The following is a 21,795-nucleotide window of genomic DNA, read 5'->3' as shown; positions in this document are numbered from 1 at the left end:
TTTTTCTTCATCCGAACCTGACTGACGACATACAAATACAATATTCCAAGGAATACGGTGAACAAAATCAAAAATAGAAAGAGCCTCCCATTTTGCGGCGTGAAAGAAAAGTAAACCTGTTAATTCAGGGCACAATGATCCGAGCATTGACCGAAGGAACCACATCAAGACATAAGTTTCATTAAAAACTGTCTATAATTATGCAAGACACTTTCATTTTCCATTCAAGAGACAGAATTGATGGGTGCCTTGACATCCTTCGCCACGTGAGATTGTGGCAGATCGTGGTCAGTTATGAAGATGTAGGAAACGAAAATTGGATGTCATCAGACCACCTCGGGGGAAGCAAATACCGCAAAGCCAATTTTTTTGCGCTAAAAAATATCAAAGCAGGTTCTAAGTTCGAGCGACTGGTATAACAGGATGAAAATATAACCAGGATATATGATCAGAAAATTTGATTGATTGACTAGTTGATGAACTGGTGGTGAGGGAGAGGGATTTATATCCCCCACCCAACAACAGATTCTCATATTACGCACGTGAAAGTGACTCCAGGAAAAAATTTTATAGGGCCAATTTTCGCAAAAAAAGTAAATATAATAAGGCCCATCACAATTAATTCAAGCATTAAAGTATTGTTTGCACTTTAATTCGAAGGAATCCAAACCCCTAGACTTCTATAATAAATTCCAACTTTGAACACGGCTGAACCCTCTCGACAAGTTCCTAGTCTGGGAACCAAATATCGGCGCGACCGTAGTTGGACCCCCTGGTCGGAGCACTAAAACCTTCTTGTTCTAAACAATTGTAGGCCTTCCAGCAATCGGAAATGATTTAAGTTCCAGGCAATACCCATTTATTAATCACACCAAGTAGTTCCTCAGCTAACCTATTAGGAACCACTTGAAAAAAACATTTTTTCGTCCCCCTTTCAATACCACCAAACACCCATTCACCCTTCACATACCTCCCTCTTCCATGCTTCATTTTTCCAAATTTACTTTCATCAATTTCGACAGTCATTCCCACACCTCCAATCTGAGTACTTTCTTCAACAAATACAGTCTTACACAACTCTCTACAAAAACTATACCAATCAGTCACTTTCAAAACTGCCATATTGTACTTTAAAATTAGCCAATCACAAAGAAGAAATGTAACAAGAAAATAGTTCTAGAAACCGCCACTAATAAGCCAATTAGCGAATAAGGGGTTCCAACTCCGGTTCACCCGTCATTCCCACACCTCCTATATAGGTATAATATCTCCTTCCATCGCATGCTGATCGAAACTATTTCATTCCACTTTCTATACACACAGCCAATGTCCTTCAAGCTAATCGGATTTAATCCGATGGTTTTCATTTCGAGAGGTTGATTCCGATGGGATGGAAAGCGATCGGATTTTGACGATCATAAAATTTTTCACTATGACTACTCACAGCGAGGGCTCATGCCGTCATCAGAATGAATCAAACAACAAATTCTGATCGCGTTGCTAACCAATCGGAATGAACCATTCGGATGAAAACCGATCGGAATAATTCCAGTCAGCAAAAAACACAAGTTCTCCAAACGGATCCAAAGATGCATTCTATGATTTGCAAGCATAAAAATATTACCAGAATTTCATTTTGAAATTAATAATATTCCCTAGGATTCTGTGTAGTTCCATCTTAGAACCACCGCATCCCTCAAAAACTCCCCACGAGGTATGAACCACAGAACCACGCCCCCCAAGAAATACTCTTCCAGTTCCTAGAACCGCTCTTGTTGACGGCAGGGAAACAAATAATATCTTCTTCTTCCACGATCATTTTAGTCTAAATTTTCACTCATGTTTTCTACAATTGGACCACCAGTTTTACCCGCCCACGCTTCAGAAGGGAAGAAGAGTTACGAGCAGAGCGGAGTCCTACTTCTTAACACCGCTCTTTTCAAATACGAGAAAATTAGTACAGTCTCTGAGTGCAGTGTGCATCTCGGAGTGCAACTATCGCCGGATTCTTCCGCCTCAAGTAAGATGACCTACATCGGCGTGGACTGCCCAAGGCAAGAGGAGCATTCCGCGGACGCTTTTTTAGAACGCACGGCTCTTTGGGTGTGCCCGCAAAAGGAAGGTGGAATGCAAGACGATATCCAAGGAGGAGGAGTAGGAGGCCTTCGCAGAATGCGCCTGCTATTAGGGACTTGTTTGTAATCACGCGAGCGAGCATTTTTTTTTAAACAGTGTAGCCACACGGCCAGTCACAAGGAATACGCCCCACATTGTTCTTCTCCGCGCCCGTTCCTCTAATCCGCCTGCTCTTCGTGATAAGATGAATAACTCGCGCTTTAGGTCCATCGGAGAAAGCGAAGTAGAGTCGGTACGCGAAGGAAAAAGCCACCATTAAGTACAGCTTCATCCTACCCCCACTGTAAAAGCGTGTAGCTCGGATACATTAACGATTATTTTTACACGATTAACACTTGTGTTCAAAGTGAAGAGATGATACGAGTCAAAAGTGAAGCTGTAAAAGGAGTCCGACGCAATTATGAGATTCACAGAGGAGTGAAGCATTCCTCGAACTCAATATGGATTGAGTGATGCAAATAACACAATGATATAATGCAAAACGATATCTACACGACATTTTTAAAACATAAAAATGGAGGAGACAGTGCCGCAGGAAGCGATGTACTTACGAGGGAACTTATCAAATACTCAAATCCAAAAAGAGCTAAATCAGGAGCACAAATCATAAGATAACGCGAGCTGAATCCACGATTTGGACGATAGAATCCATTAATTTTGGGATGGTAGTAAAGATAGATTTACTGTCGGAAGAGGACGAGGAAAAGGGCTGTTAAATTATTTATAAAACTCCCTTCCTCAGAACGCTGATCCTTTTCTCTATCCCGAACTTCTTTGCAATCTTGGCTCTATCTCACCTCTCTGATATAATCAATATCCTCACATCCTATCCTCTTCCTACCATTGTTCCCATTCTCTTCGTTTTTACGTACTTGTTTTCTGTATTTTCTATCATTTGATTCTCGTCATATTTTATCTATTTTGTTCTCATAATATATAATGTGTTTGTTTGTCATTGGGCCAATGTAAATCGGCATTATTGCTGCACGTGGACATATTAGATAAAATAAAAAATAAACAAAAACTGAGTACACATACTACGCGTAAATTAAGGTGCTGAAATGAAAGTAAATTTATTCCAGAGAATATTGAAGAATTTGTCCATACGATCCATTAATGTTAGGCTGATAGCTAAAGGTTAATTAGGCATTCGCAGTGGCCTGTAGATATATACGTCGCGACGCATATATCTACACGCGTCGTTCGCATTAGACTAATCTTCAATACGCGCAACAATTTTCGCACCGTTCAACTGGCGTAGCGCTCCCGGAAAATGCAATTACAGATACATAATAATCACAAAATTCATGGCCATAACCGGAAATCAATCACGGACTCGTATTATGAAATTCTTTCACGTCAGTCAACAAATTTAACTAAAGCCGAAACGAAAAAAAAACCCGAAGAGCGAATACGAGTTTCAGAAAACTTCACTGCTCTCAAATGTCACCGTCGTATACGATTGCTTAGCCTTGAAACGATCCAACCGATAAATTGATGACAGCAAAATCATTGCTCGCCGACTTTCTCAATCTTGTTGGAGGCTCTCCCCGCGGAGGAAATATACAGGAATTGGTTGGACGTAAAAATTTACACGACGTCGGAAGGATATTGAAAAATAGTGAGTCTAGAGGCGATTTAAAAGCAAACGTCCGGTGAAACAACCGAAGCACATGAACAGGTGTAGGCTCAGATCGTGTATCTACTCAACTTGAGAAATAGTGGATCCGAATTATAACATTGGCGACACCACAGGTGCTCTAAAAATTGTATTTAATATTCGCTCAGTGTCATTACTGCTGACACAATAATTAATAGCAGTACAAGAAGGACTAGCAGTTAAGAACAGAAGTAATGTGTACAAACCAGGGATGGCAAATGAAACGAAACGAAAATGCTTCGTTCTATACCGGAGGGAAACCAAAATACGAGGCCTATGTTTAGTTTCGTTACAGCACGAAATTAAAATCACCAAGGAGTTTAGTTTACACGCGGGACGATTTTTTTCTCCCGGGAACGAAACTAAATTAATCGATACTCCGCTGCTCATAATTAAGTTTCGATCCCAGAAGATGAGTGGAGGGGGATAAGAGGGAATAGTTTCGACCCATTACGTTTGACATACGTGTAGAGAGGCTAAAACATTGAGCTTAAAAATCGAATGGCCAGTTTGGGTACACCGTTCCCTTGTTAGTGGTAAAAATATGAGTGCCCCATGCATCTAATGGCGGTAGGCCGAACCTCTACTTCATTCAACCATGCTTCGTACTCGATGTGTGGGTCGAAACGAAACTATTCGAAGGAGAAGCACGTGATCCCTCCGGTGCGAAACATTATCTGTGTTTCGTTTCGTCCCAGAGTTTTAGTTTAGTTTCGACCCGAAGTAGTTTTGACTTCGATTTCGTTTCGACCCCGAGTTTTCCTCCCCGGGTTTAAATCCATTTCGTTTCGTTTCTACATTTCGCTCCCGGGAACGGAACCATTGAAATTTTACTGGTTTTTACTTTCGTTTAGTTTCTATTGCCATCCCTGGTACAAACAATATGCTTATGTGCACATATCTATATAAATAAATGTGCAAATATATATATAAAAACGATGTCTGTTTGTCTATCCACTATGAATTTCCATAAGGCTGCACAGATTGCTAACAAAGTTAATACGTATGTTATAGTGAAGAGTTCTCGGGATCGCCACCGGGTTAGGAACTCCATAACTGCCGACGTTTCAATGTCCGACTCGGTCATCGTCCACAGGGCTGTGAGTGTCGAGTGAGAATTTTAACTTGCTTATATGCAGTGACTCTGGTGGTCAGGTGACTGCTGATTGGCTGTCGTCAGCGGCACGCTCTGATTGGCTGGAGTGATGGTTTTGCCTAGCCTTTTGGATAGTCTTGAGCACAGGTTTCCAAGTGCTGCTCAATGCATATCCGGAATCTCTATTGACGGTATTCTTGGCCAGTCTAATTTCAATAGACTCTTTGATGAGTCGATCCCAAAAGCCGTTGGATCGGCAGAGCATCTTTGAGTCGTCAAACTTCGTGTGGCCAAGATCAAGTGGCAAATTATTATTTTTAAACATTATTTCTAAAACTTACAGTTTAAATCAAAAGAAAGGTATTCCAGCAGGAAATGTAAGAACTTAAAAATGCCAGCAATTATTGCGAATACCTTGACGAACCGATATTATTGTTCCAAACAATGACTGAGAAGTTTCGTTCACGAAAAGGCTCGTACCAATTACAAAAATTGGAAGACTATCAACGAAACGCATTAATTCCTCCAAAGATTTGACGAATGTTATGACCTCGCTTGATCGAGGCACCAATCCAGGTTTTGCATCACACTTCGACAATGGCAGATACTAAAAAATAAGCCAATATCGCAAGTGTAAGGCATCTTAAAAAAGAAAGCGAGGGATTTATTGCATTATCTAAGATTTTTTCACTCACAAAGGAGATTCATTTAACTCCCAAACTAAATTCTATTGAAAAAGCAAGTGACTTCGTCAAACACGGCGATTTGGATTTCATTACACCATCCTAGAACAATCAGCGAGCGTTTCGACCCGTGATTATGTAACCTACCTATTCCACTACCTCCAAATTGACTGAAAATTATCTTAAAATTCGGACAACATCGGCACAAATCCTTCGGAGCGACTTTTACCAGAAGGTTACAAGTTTAGCGAGTTATTAGGGGGGAGAGTAAATAGGGGATTGACCTGAATTCAGAGGGTAAAATTTATTAAAACGCACTCACATATTGAAGTCACTGCGTGGACGGTAAAACTGAATTTTACAGGGAAAAGCAATCTAATTTCACTGCAGGGAAAACGTGTAGCAAAGAAGCCACGATGTGACGGAAACACTCTGCGCAAAAATATTGAATTCCAAAATTTGATGAACTCCTATTTCATGGGAGAGTATGACGGTTGAAGAAGTATCTAGAATAAGTTCCTTTAAAGGAAGATAACTGAGGTAGAAATAATTCCTGCCAAAGTTTCGGAATACATCAGCAGGAAATAATTGAAGATTTTTAATAAGAAATGGCTTGTGCAGTTGAAAATGAGACACTAAAAAAGGAAATAGCAAAAAAGTGACATTGAACGATTGTTTGGAAGAAATAGAAGGAGAGAACTTATTAAGTCGTGAGGGGGCTAGAAATGTATCCTAAATTAACTTGTTGGGATGCAGCTCAGGAAGTTCTTCTGTTCGGCCTCGTGAGTATAATCGATAAGGGTACTAAATTAACGAAACACATACTTGCTGCCGACATCTTTTTCACAGACTGCGAACGACCTGCAATTTAGCAACACAAAAAATTACTGAAACAAGTGAGTATACATGAGAAGCAATAAAGTAGACTTGGATTGGACAGGACGCAACCAACGAGAAATTATTTAAAAACTGACGAATCTGACAGCCGTTAAGAGGATGCATCACTCACATACGATCAGCAGCATTTTCCTTTTTTTCGTGGCGTAATGCTTTCCAAATTTAACACTAACAACCTGAATATTTCACTACGTTTGGAGTAAATAAATGAAAAGAAGGCTTGATACGAGAATAAATCCAAAGTTTATGCCAAAATAGGATTTAGAGGACTATATAACCTCATGAGGATATGAGAAACTAAAATACTATAACTAAAAATAATTCTTCCTTTGATTATATTCTTCATGAATTAGGCAAGTAAAAATATTATTTCACTTTGGAATAGTGAAAATTGACGTTATTTCCCATAAGAACTATGTTCAAACAAAAAATATAAACGCAATATGTACGGCCGGGTTCAACGATGTTTTTACTAAAGAGTTTTGCTACAGAGCTTTTTGCACTCGATGTAGGTATTAATGCGGAGAAGCATTTTTTCACAGGTTCCCCTTCAAATTCACATATTGCCACGAGAATTAAAACACTTTTAATGAATCGTCATACTCATCGCAGGAAAAAAACTCAATTCGCAATCCAAATAGTCACTTCGTTTGCCTATACACACTTTCCTGAGCAATCCCATATCGACATAGTTTTGAATGTGCACGACCGTATACGGTGCACACAAGTGCCCAGTAATTCACATCTCCGTGCTATGTACTCCCATGCGGGCTCTCTCGGAATTAAAAAAATAAAATAAACCAAGGAATGCAAGAGCAAAGAGCTTTCACATCAAGTCAACACTGATAACACAATTTTCGCAGAGGAATGCGTTACTTATTTTCTTTTTTAAACCCGAACAAAGAGCAAAACGCTTAGGGGGTCCGAATATATTTTTTTCTCTCTCTCTCCCGAATGAATAATCAGTTTAATCCAGCAGTAAATGCATTAGGTCCGCGAGCGGTCAGGGCGCGATTCTCGTAATCTCCTTCTAGTACTCAATTTGAAAAGGAGACCTTGTAAACGCAAATACTAGCGGGAGCACTCAATCACGCACATGTTAGCTTTAAGGGATCCTGCCCACCGTATCGATTACCTGCCTCGCCCGCAAAGGCCGCCAGCGTCAGACATGAGTACCTGCAGGGGTCAAAAGAGGTACTCACGCTTAGTTTTAATCGCCACGGCTATTACCAACCCAGCACTGATTTCGCCTCAGTAAGGGATTGCATTATCACAGTTGTTGGCGCGTCACAGAAGATAATTTGTCCATAAAATTACGCCGCCAGCACAAAAGACCTTGTTTCCTAAAGTGAGCATTTCCAAATCCAAGATAAAAGCGCTTTGAATTCAACCTGTAATCAAGGGCCACAAACTATAAAAAAATTGCGTTACCTCTTATGGTGATTTTTTTAAACCCATATTCCGTCCATTGACCGTAGAAGTACTTCTTCAAACCGTATAATTAACTACGTATGCAACATTAATGCATATTTGTATAATGCTTCATTTGACTAATTTGTTTTATGAAGAAATGCCATTTCTCCCACGAGAGGATTGAATAAAATTCTTGAAATTTGAGGCATGGTAGAACTGTAGAAGTAGTACTTTAGTAAATGCGGTTAAGTAGATCACGTTAGATCATACTTCAAATAACCATAACCCTAAGAACCCTGGCCTGATAGTGCCATGCTGAAAAAAATGCCCACATGATTTAAATATGCTACTTTAAGTGGAACACCATCCTAAATAAGTCGCCTTAGGCTGTCCGTTAGCAACGCAGTTTATGCATAAAATCGTATGGAGCGGAGATTATTCAACTATAAAGAAAAAATGACTGTACCCTTAAACTTAGGAGTCACTATATAAATTGGAATTAAATAACCATTTATCACTAATTTATGCGAAGGAAATATGTTAACAATGCGGGCCAAATTTTTCATGATTAGTATAAAATTTCACCACAAGAGGGGTGAAACGGGTTTAGGCGTTTAAACAAAAAGGCTTGTACGGACAAAAATGATTAATTCATACGATATGAATGTTAAACGCTTCAACTTATATTCTATTTTAATTTTTCCTGGTGAATAATAATAAGGTATCCTTCTCGGGCTCCACACCAGATTCATTCAGTCGGACTGGTCGACGTTTCGACCGTGTCATTGAGTGTGAATTTCCACATTCAGACAGTAACGCCAGTTCACATTACGATTGTCCCAGCGATAGTCTTAACGATAGTTGACAGAGCTAGTCGAGTGAATGCATGTCCTGACAATAGTTCAGACCGTTCAGACGTAGTTCCTAACCAGTGGCAGTTCCTAGCCAGGGGGGGTCCAGACCCTCCCACCCCCGAAATATAAAAACACAATTATTTTCCTTCATAAAAAATACTGAAAAATCATGAATTTACAAATGATTTCTTTCACTAATGAAGTTTTTTCGATTGAGAAAAGTGTTAAAATTAGTTTAAAATCCATTACTTAGTACCCTGTTTTTCAAAAATTTTCACCCCTGGTTTTGTATCCCCCCGAATGAAACTCCTGGCTACGCTACTGTTCCTAACGTTGCCACTTTAAGATTGCTAGGCGCTGTAAAACCGGAAGAGGGCGCGACAACAGAAGGACGAAAAGTTTGTGAAGCTCCCATCGCTCAATTTATTTATCGCTATTTTCCTCGGTACCCCAGCCTAGAGAGGACGAATATCTCCCGTATTATCTACTAAAAACTTAATCCTCAAAATTTCACGCTAAATGCACCCACAGTTTTTTCTTTAACCCTACCTTCAATCCACTCGATTGGCCTGATTTCCCTACGTCTTATTAATTTAAATCTTAAGGCCGATACTTAGGGAAAAATAAGATAAGATTAGGGGAGTGTATGTGAAAAAATAATCCTCGTCTGCCAAATCCAAGCTAGCGGGTTTTGGTGATGGAAAAATCGATATAGATTAAAATCGAAAATCGAGTTTTAGTAGTCAAAGATATGGCTTGTTAAGATTACGATTGTCCCAGCGATCGTCCAAACGATAGTTGGCAGAACTAGCTGCGTGAATGCATATCCCGACAATAGCTCACGTAGTTCCGAACGTTGCCACTTTACGATGGTTAGGCGCTGTAAAACCGGAAGAGGACGCGACAACAGAAGGACGAAAAGTTTGTGAAGCTCCCATCGCTCTATATTTTACTCATGGATTTGTCCAAGCAAGGAAGAATATGGGCGGAAGAAAAATTATTCGTTAACTACACGCTGAACCTAGTAATAGCTTGACCCTGCATACCTCAACAGCTATGCTGTCAGTTTCTCGTTCACTTTAGATTTCAGCACTGGAGGGCAGCACAGGATTCAACCAACGTTGTATGAATGCACGATAGTTCCAACGATTCCCACAATCGTAATCTGAACGAAACATAACACGCCTTAAGAATTAAATGCAAATCGCTCATCGAAACGTAGGCCAATACGAATGCATTAACCAGGTGTAAAGCCCGAGAGGAATACCTGAACTTATATTCGATTATAATTCAATCTCTTTAATTCTCACCACCAAATTAACTCCACCAATATCCTCCACATAATTTTTATTCACCAAGGCGATAAGGAATCACTTACATTCCGCCAACCTACGGAAACTATTACATAAATTGCATAAAAAGGAGTAACTTAGGTAGCCATTAATGACAACCTGATTTATGACTAACATCGCTTACAAAGGGTCATGCTGACATAGAAACATTTTAGGCACAGCATTTGAATTGAAGTAAGTACGTACATGTATTACATGATGTTATATCAAAGAAAAATATCCTCCACACTTTGCATTCTAAACAACCAAGACTGTATATTTTTCATAATTGCGTTATAATTTTTTGATTTTAGACATGAATCAGATAATAAGTTACACACTTTTGGACCTATAAACAAGAAACAACGTTTATATAGCGTAAGGTTAGGTCTTGGCAAAGTAATACGTGATCTTCGTAGGGTGAAGGAAGGACGGTTGTATAATAATAACGCCGTATTTCCACTTCTCATGAAAAATCGACGTAAAACCTTGCAAATAAAAAGATGTCTCAAGGGAAGCAAACTTATACTACAAAATAAAGGAAAGGAACTTTCAAGACGGCTCTTTTTTTAAATTACTCTAGATACCTCTCGATTTATAACTTCCCCTAAAAAAAACTTCGCTTCCGATTTACTCCACTGGAGGTTTAATGGGCCCGAGATGTGTTATCCCCAGGGACAGGTATGTTCCTGAGTAGTTTGTGTGACTTCCCATCGCGTAACTTCCACGTGGGAGGGACGTTTCATCTACAGAATATCATGAAGGTACCGTGGGACCGCAAAGGGTCACCCCTTTACCTATTAGCCAAGATCCCACTCATCTGCTCCCACGCTTTCTCGTGAGACGGTTCGCATCTTCCGAGAGAGCGCACGGTTCGAAAGCGAAAACAAAGAAGGCACAGCCAGCGCGCACTAAGGGCCGTTTTGCACGGGAACCGAAGTAGTTTTCACTCCTATTTCGCTTCGACCCTGATTTTAGCTCCCCGGGTAAAATCCATTTCGTTTCGTTTCTACATTTCACTCCTGGGAACCAAACTATTGAAATTTTACTGGTCTTGACTTTCGTTTAGTTTTGATGCCATCCCTGGTACAAACAATATGCATATGTGCACATATCTATCCATTTATATAAAAAGGATGTCTGTTTGTCTATCCGCAATGAATTTCCATACGGCTGCATAGATTGCAAACAAAGTTAATACGTATGCGTGTCTCATGCTCTTAAAGCCCGTAGTGCTATTCTCGGTTGTGTCCGACGCGACCTTTGCGTATATTCCTATTACAGTTTGCTACGTCTGGTTAAGGCCGTTTTACACGGGGCACGGAATCGCGCAGGTTGGAACTGCATTGATTTCTAAAATGGCGTGGAATTGCGCGGATGCATGAACGAAATTAGAACAGGGGCTATTTAGTTACCTCACGTCCACGCATCGTCGCATGTGTTCTAGCAATTCACCGCTTTACACGAAGCAATTTTGACTGCGCCTTCGTACACACGTCAGATTGTGCAAGTGCGTGCCCCGTGTAAAACGGTCTTTAGGCTGCTCACAAATTCGTTTTCCTTACAATAGGGTGCGTCACCGGCTCGGTAATTTTGCAACAGTACCCATTCATTTAATCCAAAGCGTATAATACTCAAGCAGCAATCAATATCCCAACAACATCCCGATAACATTGTCGGCGTTAACATTTGACATCCCTGCAATATCCATGAACGTTGTGTGGATGTCTGTCGAACATACAAAGGACTCAACAAACAACGTTGAAGCGATGTCCAACAATGGAAATTGATGGACAGTGTACATATTACAACATCCCTTAGATATCTTCACAACGTCTAATGAGTAGATACATAATGGGTGAGCTGATTATGGTTTTTGATAATCCCCAGACATACAGACCAAACAATTGTGCTCTTCAATTCTACACGGAACATATGCTATCTATGGATTCTGTTCGAAACAACATTTTTTTAACATCTCGAATATTACAACCTGGATATCGCCTGCTGCTTGGGTAGTAATAGAATAATAATAAGGTTACTGTGCACTTCAACTAAATTACATTGGCGGGTATGCTTGAATTTAATTAAAAGATTTATTTCCTTGAGAAGCAAAGCGATATTATTTAAATTAGTAGTGTGGTCTTCCCCTATATTAAACCGTCTCTGACCGTCACGGTCTTTATCATACATCCGTCAGGATATGTCGAATACTTAAAAGGCATCTACACTCAAATTCGTTTTTCCTATAAATAATAACCACACCTCCCTAATTATTGATGCTGACGTAAATGAAGCTCATATATTACGAAATATTCGCAAAATTTTGTTAGCTTTTGCGTTAATTACCGGCTTGGTAAGGAAAAGCTAGACAAGAGGTCGGCTACTGCGGATGACCAAATTTGTATATTTTACAGAATGTTTGAAAAGATTTACCATCCTCGGCTTCAAACGGCCATATCATCTTCTAATTTTAAGGGACCTGATATTAATTTTGACAGTTTAAGTTTAAAATTATTGGTTAATTCTTTTTTAACTTTAAAAGCAACTATATTTTAATTTAAAACTATTTATGTTATAATTTTAAACTTAAACAGTCAAAATTAATATCAAGTCCTTTAAAATTAGAAAATGATGAGGCCATTTGAAACCGAGGATGGTAAATATTTTCAAATTTGGTCATCCGTAGTAGGCAACCTTTTGGCTAGCTTTTCCTCGCCAAGCCGAGACTTCACGCAAAAACTAACAACATTTTCCGAATGGTTCATAATATATGAGCTTCATTTACGTCGGAATCAATAAATAGGGAGGTGCGGTTATAGTATTTATTAATTAAAGTCATTAATTAAAACTTTTAAGGGATACATTAATACCCATGAAATAATGATATTTGCGATAGTATGAAATTTGATAATGATTCAGTTAAATAATAGATTACAACAGGAAATCATCACGCTGATATTTTCCTTCAGTATCGCTAACATTGTGACTAGAAAAGAGATCCTCTCCATCTATAGATTAAATTTAATCATTTTTAACAACATTTTGAGCAAATGATACCTAAAAATTTCTACGAACACTTTTACATCGGCCTGTCGCAACCGCCACACGGTTATTGATGCAAATACGAGCAGATGTTCCCTAAAATGACCACCTATTTCACCATACATTGCAAGACTTTTCTTTCCAATTTTTCGAAATCAACATGGGGAAGAAGGGACAAAGATTTGCTTTGGTATGGAGTAATATTAAACTATTAAGATGGTAAATTTTAAATGTTAAAAAAAATAGTATCATATGACTATACGTATTGCTTTAATGACTTCATAACTAAACATTAACCGTGATTCAAATAAGGTGAAGAAACAGTTACATTCATTGGTGTACAAGTAATTTTGGATTCGATTTAATAAACAATGTTTCCAAAACCATTTTCGGTCTAGTAGGCTTATGATTGGGTCCCTATGAGGATATTCCATCAAATGGAGGAGTACCGCGCAAAGGCAGCAAAAGGAAGTTTTAAAGGATAAAAAATATAAATGCATCACACACCATTTCGTCAGTGTTTGTGATTTACGCAGTCAGTTGAAATTTAAGGACCCCTAAACTTTACGCGCTGCTTGCTCGCGGAATATATATATTAAAAATGAAAAAATAAGGATAAAAAAGCATTTGTGAACAATTGTTACAGACATAAAAAAGTTTGGATAGCAATGAGATATACGTACTTCAAAACTCATTAAGATTAAGTTTTCCTGGATATCAGACAATTACTTATACCACTTATTTTTTATCAGAGCGAGACCTGGGTTTCAATGAATTATCATCATCTTCAGGCGCAAGTCATGATTTGTTTCTCTATTTGTTTTCTTTAGATAAACAAATCATTATTTGCGCCTGATGATGATGATAATTCATTGAATAAAATTCACTAACTCTTGGTTAACTATGTGGTATTCCATTATTTCCTGGATATAAACAGTTACTTATACCACTTATTTTATAAGAGCGCGACCCGGGTTTCAATGAGTAATCATCATCATCAGGCGCTAATTATAATTTGTTTATCTTGTTGTTAATCTTGTTGTTACCTAGTTACTTGATGAATTTTAAAACAGACGCCAAAATAGGTGAAAAGGATGCAGTAAAAAAAAAAAAAAAAAAAAAGAAGCAGTGAAGAGCGAGGATAAAAAGAAGCAGTGGTGCACAGTGACGTACCTCGATGCACTTTCTCTGAAATTGGCTCATCATTTACCCAAGGACAAATTCCGCTTGGCTTTTAAACCTTATTCCACCTTAAGGAGACTGATCGTTAAATGCAAGGACCATATAGACCGATTGGATAGATGTGGAGTATATTCTTTGAAATGCAGCGATTGCAATGGTGTGTACGTGGGACAGACAGGAAGAAGTTTTGAAATTAGGAAAAAAGAACATTTAAGTGCTTACAAACATAATAAAGATGAAAAGAGTAATTTTGCTAAGCACTTAATATGTAACTGCCCCAGAAGCGACTTTAAAATGAATATTTTAAATTTTTGCAATGACCGTCGAGAACTGGATTCTAGGGAACAGTTAGAAATTTTAAAAATTATTGAAAATCAAGATAGTACCCTTATAAATGAATACCTCTACCCATCCTTTTCACCTATTTTGGCGTCTGTTTTAAAATTCATCAAGTAACTAGGTAACAACAAGATTAACAACAAGATAAACAAATTATAATTAGCGCCTGATGATGATGATTACTCATTGAAACCCGGGTCGCGCTCTTATAAAATAAGTGGTATAAGTAACTGTTTATATCCAGGAAATTCATTGAATCCCGGGTCGTGCTCTGATAAAAAATAAGTGGTATAAGCAATTGTCTGATATCCAGGAAAACTTATAATGGAATACCACAAAGTAAAGCAAGAGTTAGTGAATTTTGTTCATTGATATTAATCAAAGGGGACTTCCCCGTCTGTCAAATCTAGGAGGAGAGTAGTTGATTGAGTAGTAGGTACATCGCTGTCTCTAATAATTCCCTGATAATAAACGGCATTTGAAAAATCCGAGGTTCGACCCCGAGACATGCAGTTACGGAGTCTAGCTCTCCACTACTAGATTGCTACTACGATCACCACTGTCCTCGTTACGTTTGCACCCAACCCCTTATATTTCACCAACGAGCGTATCACCCATGAAACTATTCACCCAAGCAAACGAAACGTCTCTCACTATTGAACACGAGGACAGGTATCCCGTCTTGAAATTGAAGTGCACCTCGCAAATGGAACGGAAAGGGTTAAAGCCTTATAAAAAAGGGTAAAAAAAATATATATGAATAAGCGCCCCTCACTCGGTAGTTTTCCGTGCGTTTCGGTAATTTACTGAGTTGATGTAGCGGCAGACAGGTGGGGGGAAATTCTTCTCGCCGCGGGGCATCGTGAGCCTTTCGCATCAGATCCTGATGAGGCAGCAAGCACGCATGCGCGCGAGCGATGGTGGGAGGCCAAGCCGCGGGGGTCAGGCGAGGGGGGGCAGGAAGGGTGCAAAAAGGGGGCCCCTGGAAGGAAGGATGCTGTTGGCCCCCATATTTTATTCCACTCACCTCCCTCCCACGAGAAGGGAATTCTCGTCTTTCAGCACCAACCGGAAGTAGTCCGTGTGAGTTTCGTTCCCGACGAACCGGTGTACGTCTTCGGCACCTGAAAGGTGTGAGAGAGAAACAGAGGATTACAACACTTTTAAAAGGAAGGGCTAATGGATCTAGATTACGGTTTAATCGATTAACAAGGCTTAAGCCGCGTACAGAGAGTAGAGGCTTAAGTGAGGCTGAGAAAACATCCACCCGAATCAATATTACTGAGCTGCTCAGAATCAATGTCTCAATTCGGAGAAGGGGATTAATTATACAGTGATCTCTAGCACCAATCTCTTCTAGAAAATATATGTGATGGTGCGTAAAAAAAATTAAAAAGGGTAACCATAGGAAGTTGAGAGAAAATATAAAAATTACGGGAAAATATTAGCACAATAATTTAAAAGTACTAATTAAAGACTATGATTAAAAATATTATCATTCTTACAGCAATAGATGAAAGGCAAGGATGCTAATTTAATTATTTTATGTTAAATTTTTTTCTTATCGTTTATTACAACTAACTATTATTATAGTTTAGCACACGTAAATAGAGGTAATGAATCTAGGTCGATAAGCACGGCTAAAGACTCACGTAGAGTACAAGCTGAAGAGCAGCGAAAACAATGACCTGAATCAATACTACAGTAGGCACGAATATATTCCTCAATCCGAGAAGGTGATTTATCAGAGAATCATCTCTATCACGAATCTCTAGAGAAAAATCATTGGACGGTAAGAAAAGGAAATGAGAATATTTTTTTAAAATTTTCCAAGAGCGACGAAAAAGTACTGCATCGAATTTTTCACTACCAACAAGTTATTACAATTTTATTCGAAGCTTGTATTTACTCGCAACATTCTAAGCTATAGAAAATATCTCAATTGCAGTAATGGGCAAAAGACAAGAGTATTATGATGTATTTCGTCTTTCCTAGGAACATAAAATGACTAGACAAAATGGCGAAAGCTTATTGAATTGAGGTAAATTACCGAATTGGATTAGTGAATTAACAGTAAATTCGATGAATAAACGAGACGAGGATAAACGTGGTCTCCTTTCATGAGTATAAATGATGGCGGTATGATATTCCACTCCATGATGTTTTCGTAAAAATATTTAAAAAAACTAAAATCCTCTCTTAAACTAACAGCAAGGCTTAACTGTCATCATCCCATTGGCTATGGAGTTCCACTGGTGACCAGTGCGTCAAAAGTTCTAATCCGGTTAATATCTTTACATAGCACAACATAACCCCGAGCAGCTTAATTTTCACGGTTCCGAGAAAGTTCCTTGGAAACCTTCAGGCGACAATAGGATGGAAACTTGCTTCTCAAGCTTAAATGTGTGAAATTCACGGAAGGGCTTAGCGCCAGGTGAATCCCATCCTCATTATCTCTCAAGAATAAACCTGGACCGGACGTCACATTTCATTAAGAGAACACATTCTCGCGTGGCATACGAAATGAACTTCAAGAATTATTTAAAAATGCAGAGTGAAAGTCAAATCTAAGACTGCATATTGTATACTAAAGGCGATACTTAGCACTGTTGATGGTTATTTCATTTTAAATGGTTTTTTATTGTTTAGTAAATCATCATTTTTGTTTCTAAATTGCTTTCAACAGAATTGTTCACAAAATAGTATCCCTTCGATCTAGATACTCCTGATAGGCATGCCGTTGATTGCTGTCAATGCTGACAAATTTAAAAGTTACTAATTAAACGCTGAAAGTTATTAATTAAACGCTGGAAAATTCATTTTAAGTAGTTTAAGTAAAGTTTTCTTTTTGTGGAGCAACGAATTTAGTCTTGTCATTTACATGATTAAATCGGTTCCACGAAGTCACACCTGAGACCGCAAACTAATTCCACACACAGTAGCATAAATTTAGGAGGAATTCCAAGCGATCTCTTTGTGTTTCACAGAGATTTTCATGAACATAAGAAGCATATCTAACATCACTCTATTTATTTGCTAATTACTTACTTAACCTAGAAAATTTCGGACGTAAGGTCCTCCTTCATGGTCAAAGAGGGAAATCACAAAAATTCATTCTCAGAGTCGTGCAAAAACCCAGCTTGACATATTTCGAACCAAATACCTCTACGCTAGCAGGCGAGGCATACACCGCCACTAATTCAGATTGTCAGTTTCTTCCTGTAACTGCTTTTTAATTAAAAGGCAATTTCCATAAAGCCATGCCTGAGACAACGTTATATGAGAATGAATAGTGCATTTCGCGTGAAAGAACATAAATTACTGGCGACGCTTAGAATATAATGACAGCAATCAACAACGTGCCTACCTGAAGTATCGAGATTGAAGCGATACTATTTTGTGGACAATTTTGTTGAAAGCAATTTCGAAACAAAAAAAATGGTTTAATAAAAAAATAAAAACCATTTAAAATGAAATAACCATCAACAGTGATAAGTATCGTCCTAGAATTGCTCAATAAGTCCAAACAATGGCCAGCTCGGAACGAAAGCATTAAGTCCAGCCCGAGTTGTTTCCGTGGCCATTAACATGGCATCAGTAATTCCTCCACTGCCCCACTAAAATTTATTTTCATGCACGCTTCAAAAGAAAAAAATATGCGTAGAATCAAGAGGGCGACAAAGACATGCACACCAAAGGCACATGAAACTACTGGAGTCAACACTATCGAACACTCGTCACCAGCTACAGAGCTTGGGCATGACTGATAGTCATAAAATTTTCACGCCGCGGGCGCGAAATCGTCAAACGTCATTCCCAACCGAACCAATTGCGAAACCAGTCGTGCGGGCTTGCAGCGAGAGATTTTTATCGGCGTAATTATTACGGCCGGGCAAAAGCGGTCGAGTGGCGTATTAAATTTGACGCTGATGAATCTCCATTAAACTTTATTAACAAAGCCTTCCACAGGGGCGATATTACAAGGGTCTGGAGGCCCTGCCTCGTCTTGACCCCCCTCGCACCGTAAAGAGGTCCATTTAGACCGACTCAAAACGACCCTTGCGGTCGGAGGTAAATGCTCTCGCACATAAGTTTAACTGCCGCCCAAAACGGCGTGATTTGCGTGCGACAAACGCAGAGGCCAGTTCGAAACCTGTAGCATCCGCGGTGGCGGACAAAATAGAGACGGGGAAATAGGCTTGATCTCGTCCACTAGGTACCCAATTACGCGATGAGAAATGAACAAATAGCAATCGTGTTTGCGATGGCTTCGTCCCGCAGCGAGGGCGATCATCATTACATCGTCTAGTCCGGCGATTATCCCCATGGAGACCGTACCGGAGAATGGAGTAAGCGGACTTCAGGCTTGTTCCTCGACGTTATTTCACAAAACGTAAATGCCCAATGATTGTAATGCAGGTTGATTTGTCATATCTACATCTACATAATACCACGCAAGCCGCCTAAAAGGCGTGTGGCTTCTTTCTTATATAATTTTGTCCCATTTTGACCATTCTATTTCAAAGCTGAGAATAGCCTAAAAGTAGGTAGTATTCATCCCTTGAACAATTGAAAATGGATATCTTTAAGAGCGACACGGAGAACATAATTGGACTTGGCAGTAATGTTGGGAATTATATAGAAGGGGGTGTTAGGACACCAGTCCTTTACAGCTAAAAAAAAATGAAGTGCTCTGACGAAGTTGGGACTAGCGTTTATTAAAGTCCTTTATTGTTCGGGGTAAAAACGAATTCCCATACATATCCGTTCGGCAAAACATCTCTCTTAATTTATCGCTTCTATCGGACCTGGAAATATAAGTGTGGCTCTAATATTATGTTCTCCGTGTCGCTCTTAAATATATCTATTCTCATTGTTCAAGCAATCTAAGCCTAGCGCGCAGCCTCCGAGTCTCCAACGGCTCCCAGCCTAATTCGCTTAACATCTGGGTAATGCTGTCTGTACGCCCGTAGCAATTTTTGACGATCCGCGAAGCCTTCCTTCGTATTAAATTCTATTTGCGGATTTCTGCACCGGATCCCATATGCTCACTGCATATTCAAGGTGCTGTCGGACGAGTGCGAAATATCACCTTTCTTTTACTTTCTCATCCGAAAATCTTCCCACAATACGCATATCCATTTTCAATTGTTCAAGGGATGAATACTACCTACTTTTAGGCTATTCTCAGCTTTGAAATAGAATGGTCAAAATGGGACAAAAATATATAAAGTAGACATGCCACCGCATGAAAAATGTCCTTCCTTCTCATTTACACCACCTATTTTGAAGATTAGTGTTTGCAACCATAAACATGATTAAAAACTGGCGGACGAATTTTAACCTTGAAAAAATCGTGAATCGATACGTTCACTTGAACGCACCGAAGAACAAGGTAAATGCCACGAATAATGTGCCTTATCTTCTTCCTTATCCACAACATTTAATTTTGGTTTGAATTAACAGGGTTTAAAATATTTCCCAAATGACATTACGTAAATAATATTGAAAATAAAAAAATAATAAAATTTAAAATGTGTATATCCCATTAGGAAAATATCAAGAGCGAATTCCTTGATCTACGGAAAAAAGTATTTTCCACAGCAAAGGGAGAGTAAATTTCTCTCGCAGGATATTATTGCCAATCCAAGACGTCATTATGATATTCCTGGTATGCACCATCCCTTTTTTCGCCGACAGAGGAAATATGTCCATGAGAGATCTACCGCCAAGTTTGCAGATAAAAGTTTAAGACGATAACTTTGTGATCGATGAAGTCGAAAATACTTCCCTTCTCTTCCAGTGTCAGTAGAAAAACAAGCTTCGATTTGTGGAGGCACGAAAGTCGACGTTCCTAACCACGCATTAATTAGCCAATGAATATTCGCACAAAAATGATATTTTGGCACTATTTTTTATGCTAAATCTATACAGGGTGTTTGAGGAGGAATCTGCAATACTTATGTAGGTGGTAGGGGAGACAATTTTAAGCATTTTTTGTCCATAAACACTGGGTCGAAACTCCTTATTTACTGAGGTATGAAAAGCAAATATGTTTTGAATGCACTTTGAAATTACCATAAAAACGGTTTTTTTCTTGGGTATCCAGCCTATTTAAGATTTTATTTCATACTCTGGATTTTAAGGACATTCAATAAAGAAGGTTGGCGCGATTTTAATAGAATGAAACAATTACTCTCAAAATGGGTAATATTGCGCTATCCTATTGCTGATACTTTCTCAAAGCCCTCGTTTAATCAAGCTCAAATATTAATTGTTTCAGACAATGATTTTCGCAAATTTTTGTCTATAAAATCCATAGTATTGAATAAAATGTGAAAAAGGCTGGGAAATCAATAAAAACCGTTTTCATGGTAACTAAAAATTGCGTACAAAAATACGTCCGTGCTGCCATAGCTCAGTAACTAAGGTGTTGCAACCCCATAATTTTAAGACAAAAAAATGCTTAAAAATGTCTCCCCTACCGCCTCCTGAAGCATTGCAGATTCCATCTGAAACACCCTGTATACATTCTAAAAATTACCGCAGTAACTTATGACTGAAACAGCCGCCAGTTAAAACAAATACAATTCACAAAAACTGATACTGAGATCATTTGACAGGGCAATAGGTGACCGAGGGAAACACAGAGAGAGAGAGGGATAGAGATCCCCCAGGGGCGTATGACGTCAGAGACAAGGAAAGCCTGCCGATATATCACGGAGCACCCAAGTTTCAGGGCCTTCTCCTTTCTTGTTAAAATGATTTGCGACTTCGGCTTTTACATATATATACGCAACTGAGCACGGGCGGTGGGAAGAAGAGGGGGGGAGGAAGGGGAGAAGCGATCCCCCTTCGTGAGCGACCCTCATTAATACGGGAGGGGACGGAACGAAATAGAATCTTCGTTCCCCTTTATTAATTAAATGCTGCACTATAAAAAGAGCCACTTTAGAATAAACTCTTTTCCGCCGCACAATTTCTACACATCCCGTGAGAGAGAGTGGTTTTTGATTAAGACATCCCTAGGGAGTGGTGGTGGGGGGGGGGGGGGAGGGGGGAAACCGACTCCAACGAAATAAAAAAACCACGTGTCACAGTAATCGGGAGTGATTAATCTCCACATGCGATGCTTTTGCACAGGTAAATCTGGATTTAA

At 39.1% G+C, this 21,795-nt stretch overlaps 1 protein-coding gene across 1 annotated transcript in view; it reads right to left on the bottom strand.

Annotated features, from left to right (window-relative positions):
• Positions 1–21,795, bottom strand: part of LOC124169861 (semaphorin-1A) — a 473,520-nt gene that overhangs the window by 121,943 nt on the left and 329,782 nt on the right. The window contains exon 3 of the mRNA XM_046548662.1: positions 15,664–15,760. Coding sequence (XP_046404618.1) covers positions 15,664–15,760 — 97 coding nt within the window. The remainder of the gene's footprint in view (positions 1–15,663; positions 15,761–21,795) is intronic.

Source organism: Ischnura elegans, chromosome 12, assembly GCF_921293095.1.
Source record: "Ischnura elegans chromosome 12, ioIscEleg1.1, whole genome shotgun sequence".
Classification (NCBI taxonomy): domain Eukaryota; kingdom Metazoa; phylum Arthropoda; class Insecta; order Odonata; family Coenagrionidae; genus Ischnura; species Ischnura elegans.
Note: the sequence above shows the minus strand (reverse complement) of the source record. Positions and strands in the feature narration are given on the sequence as shown.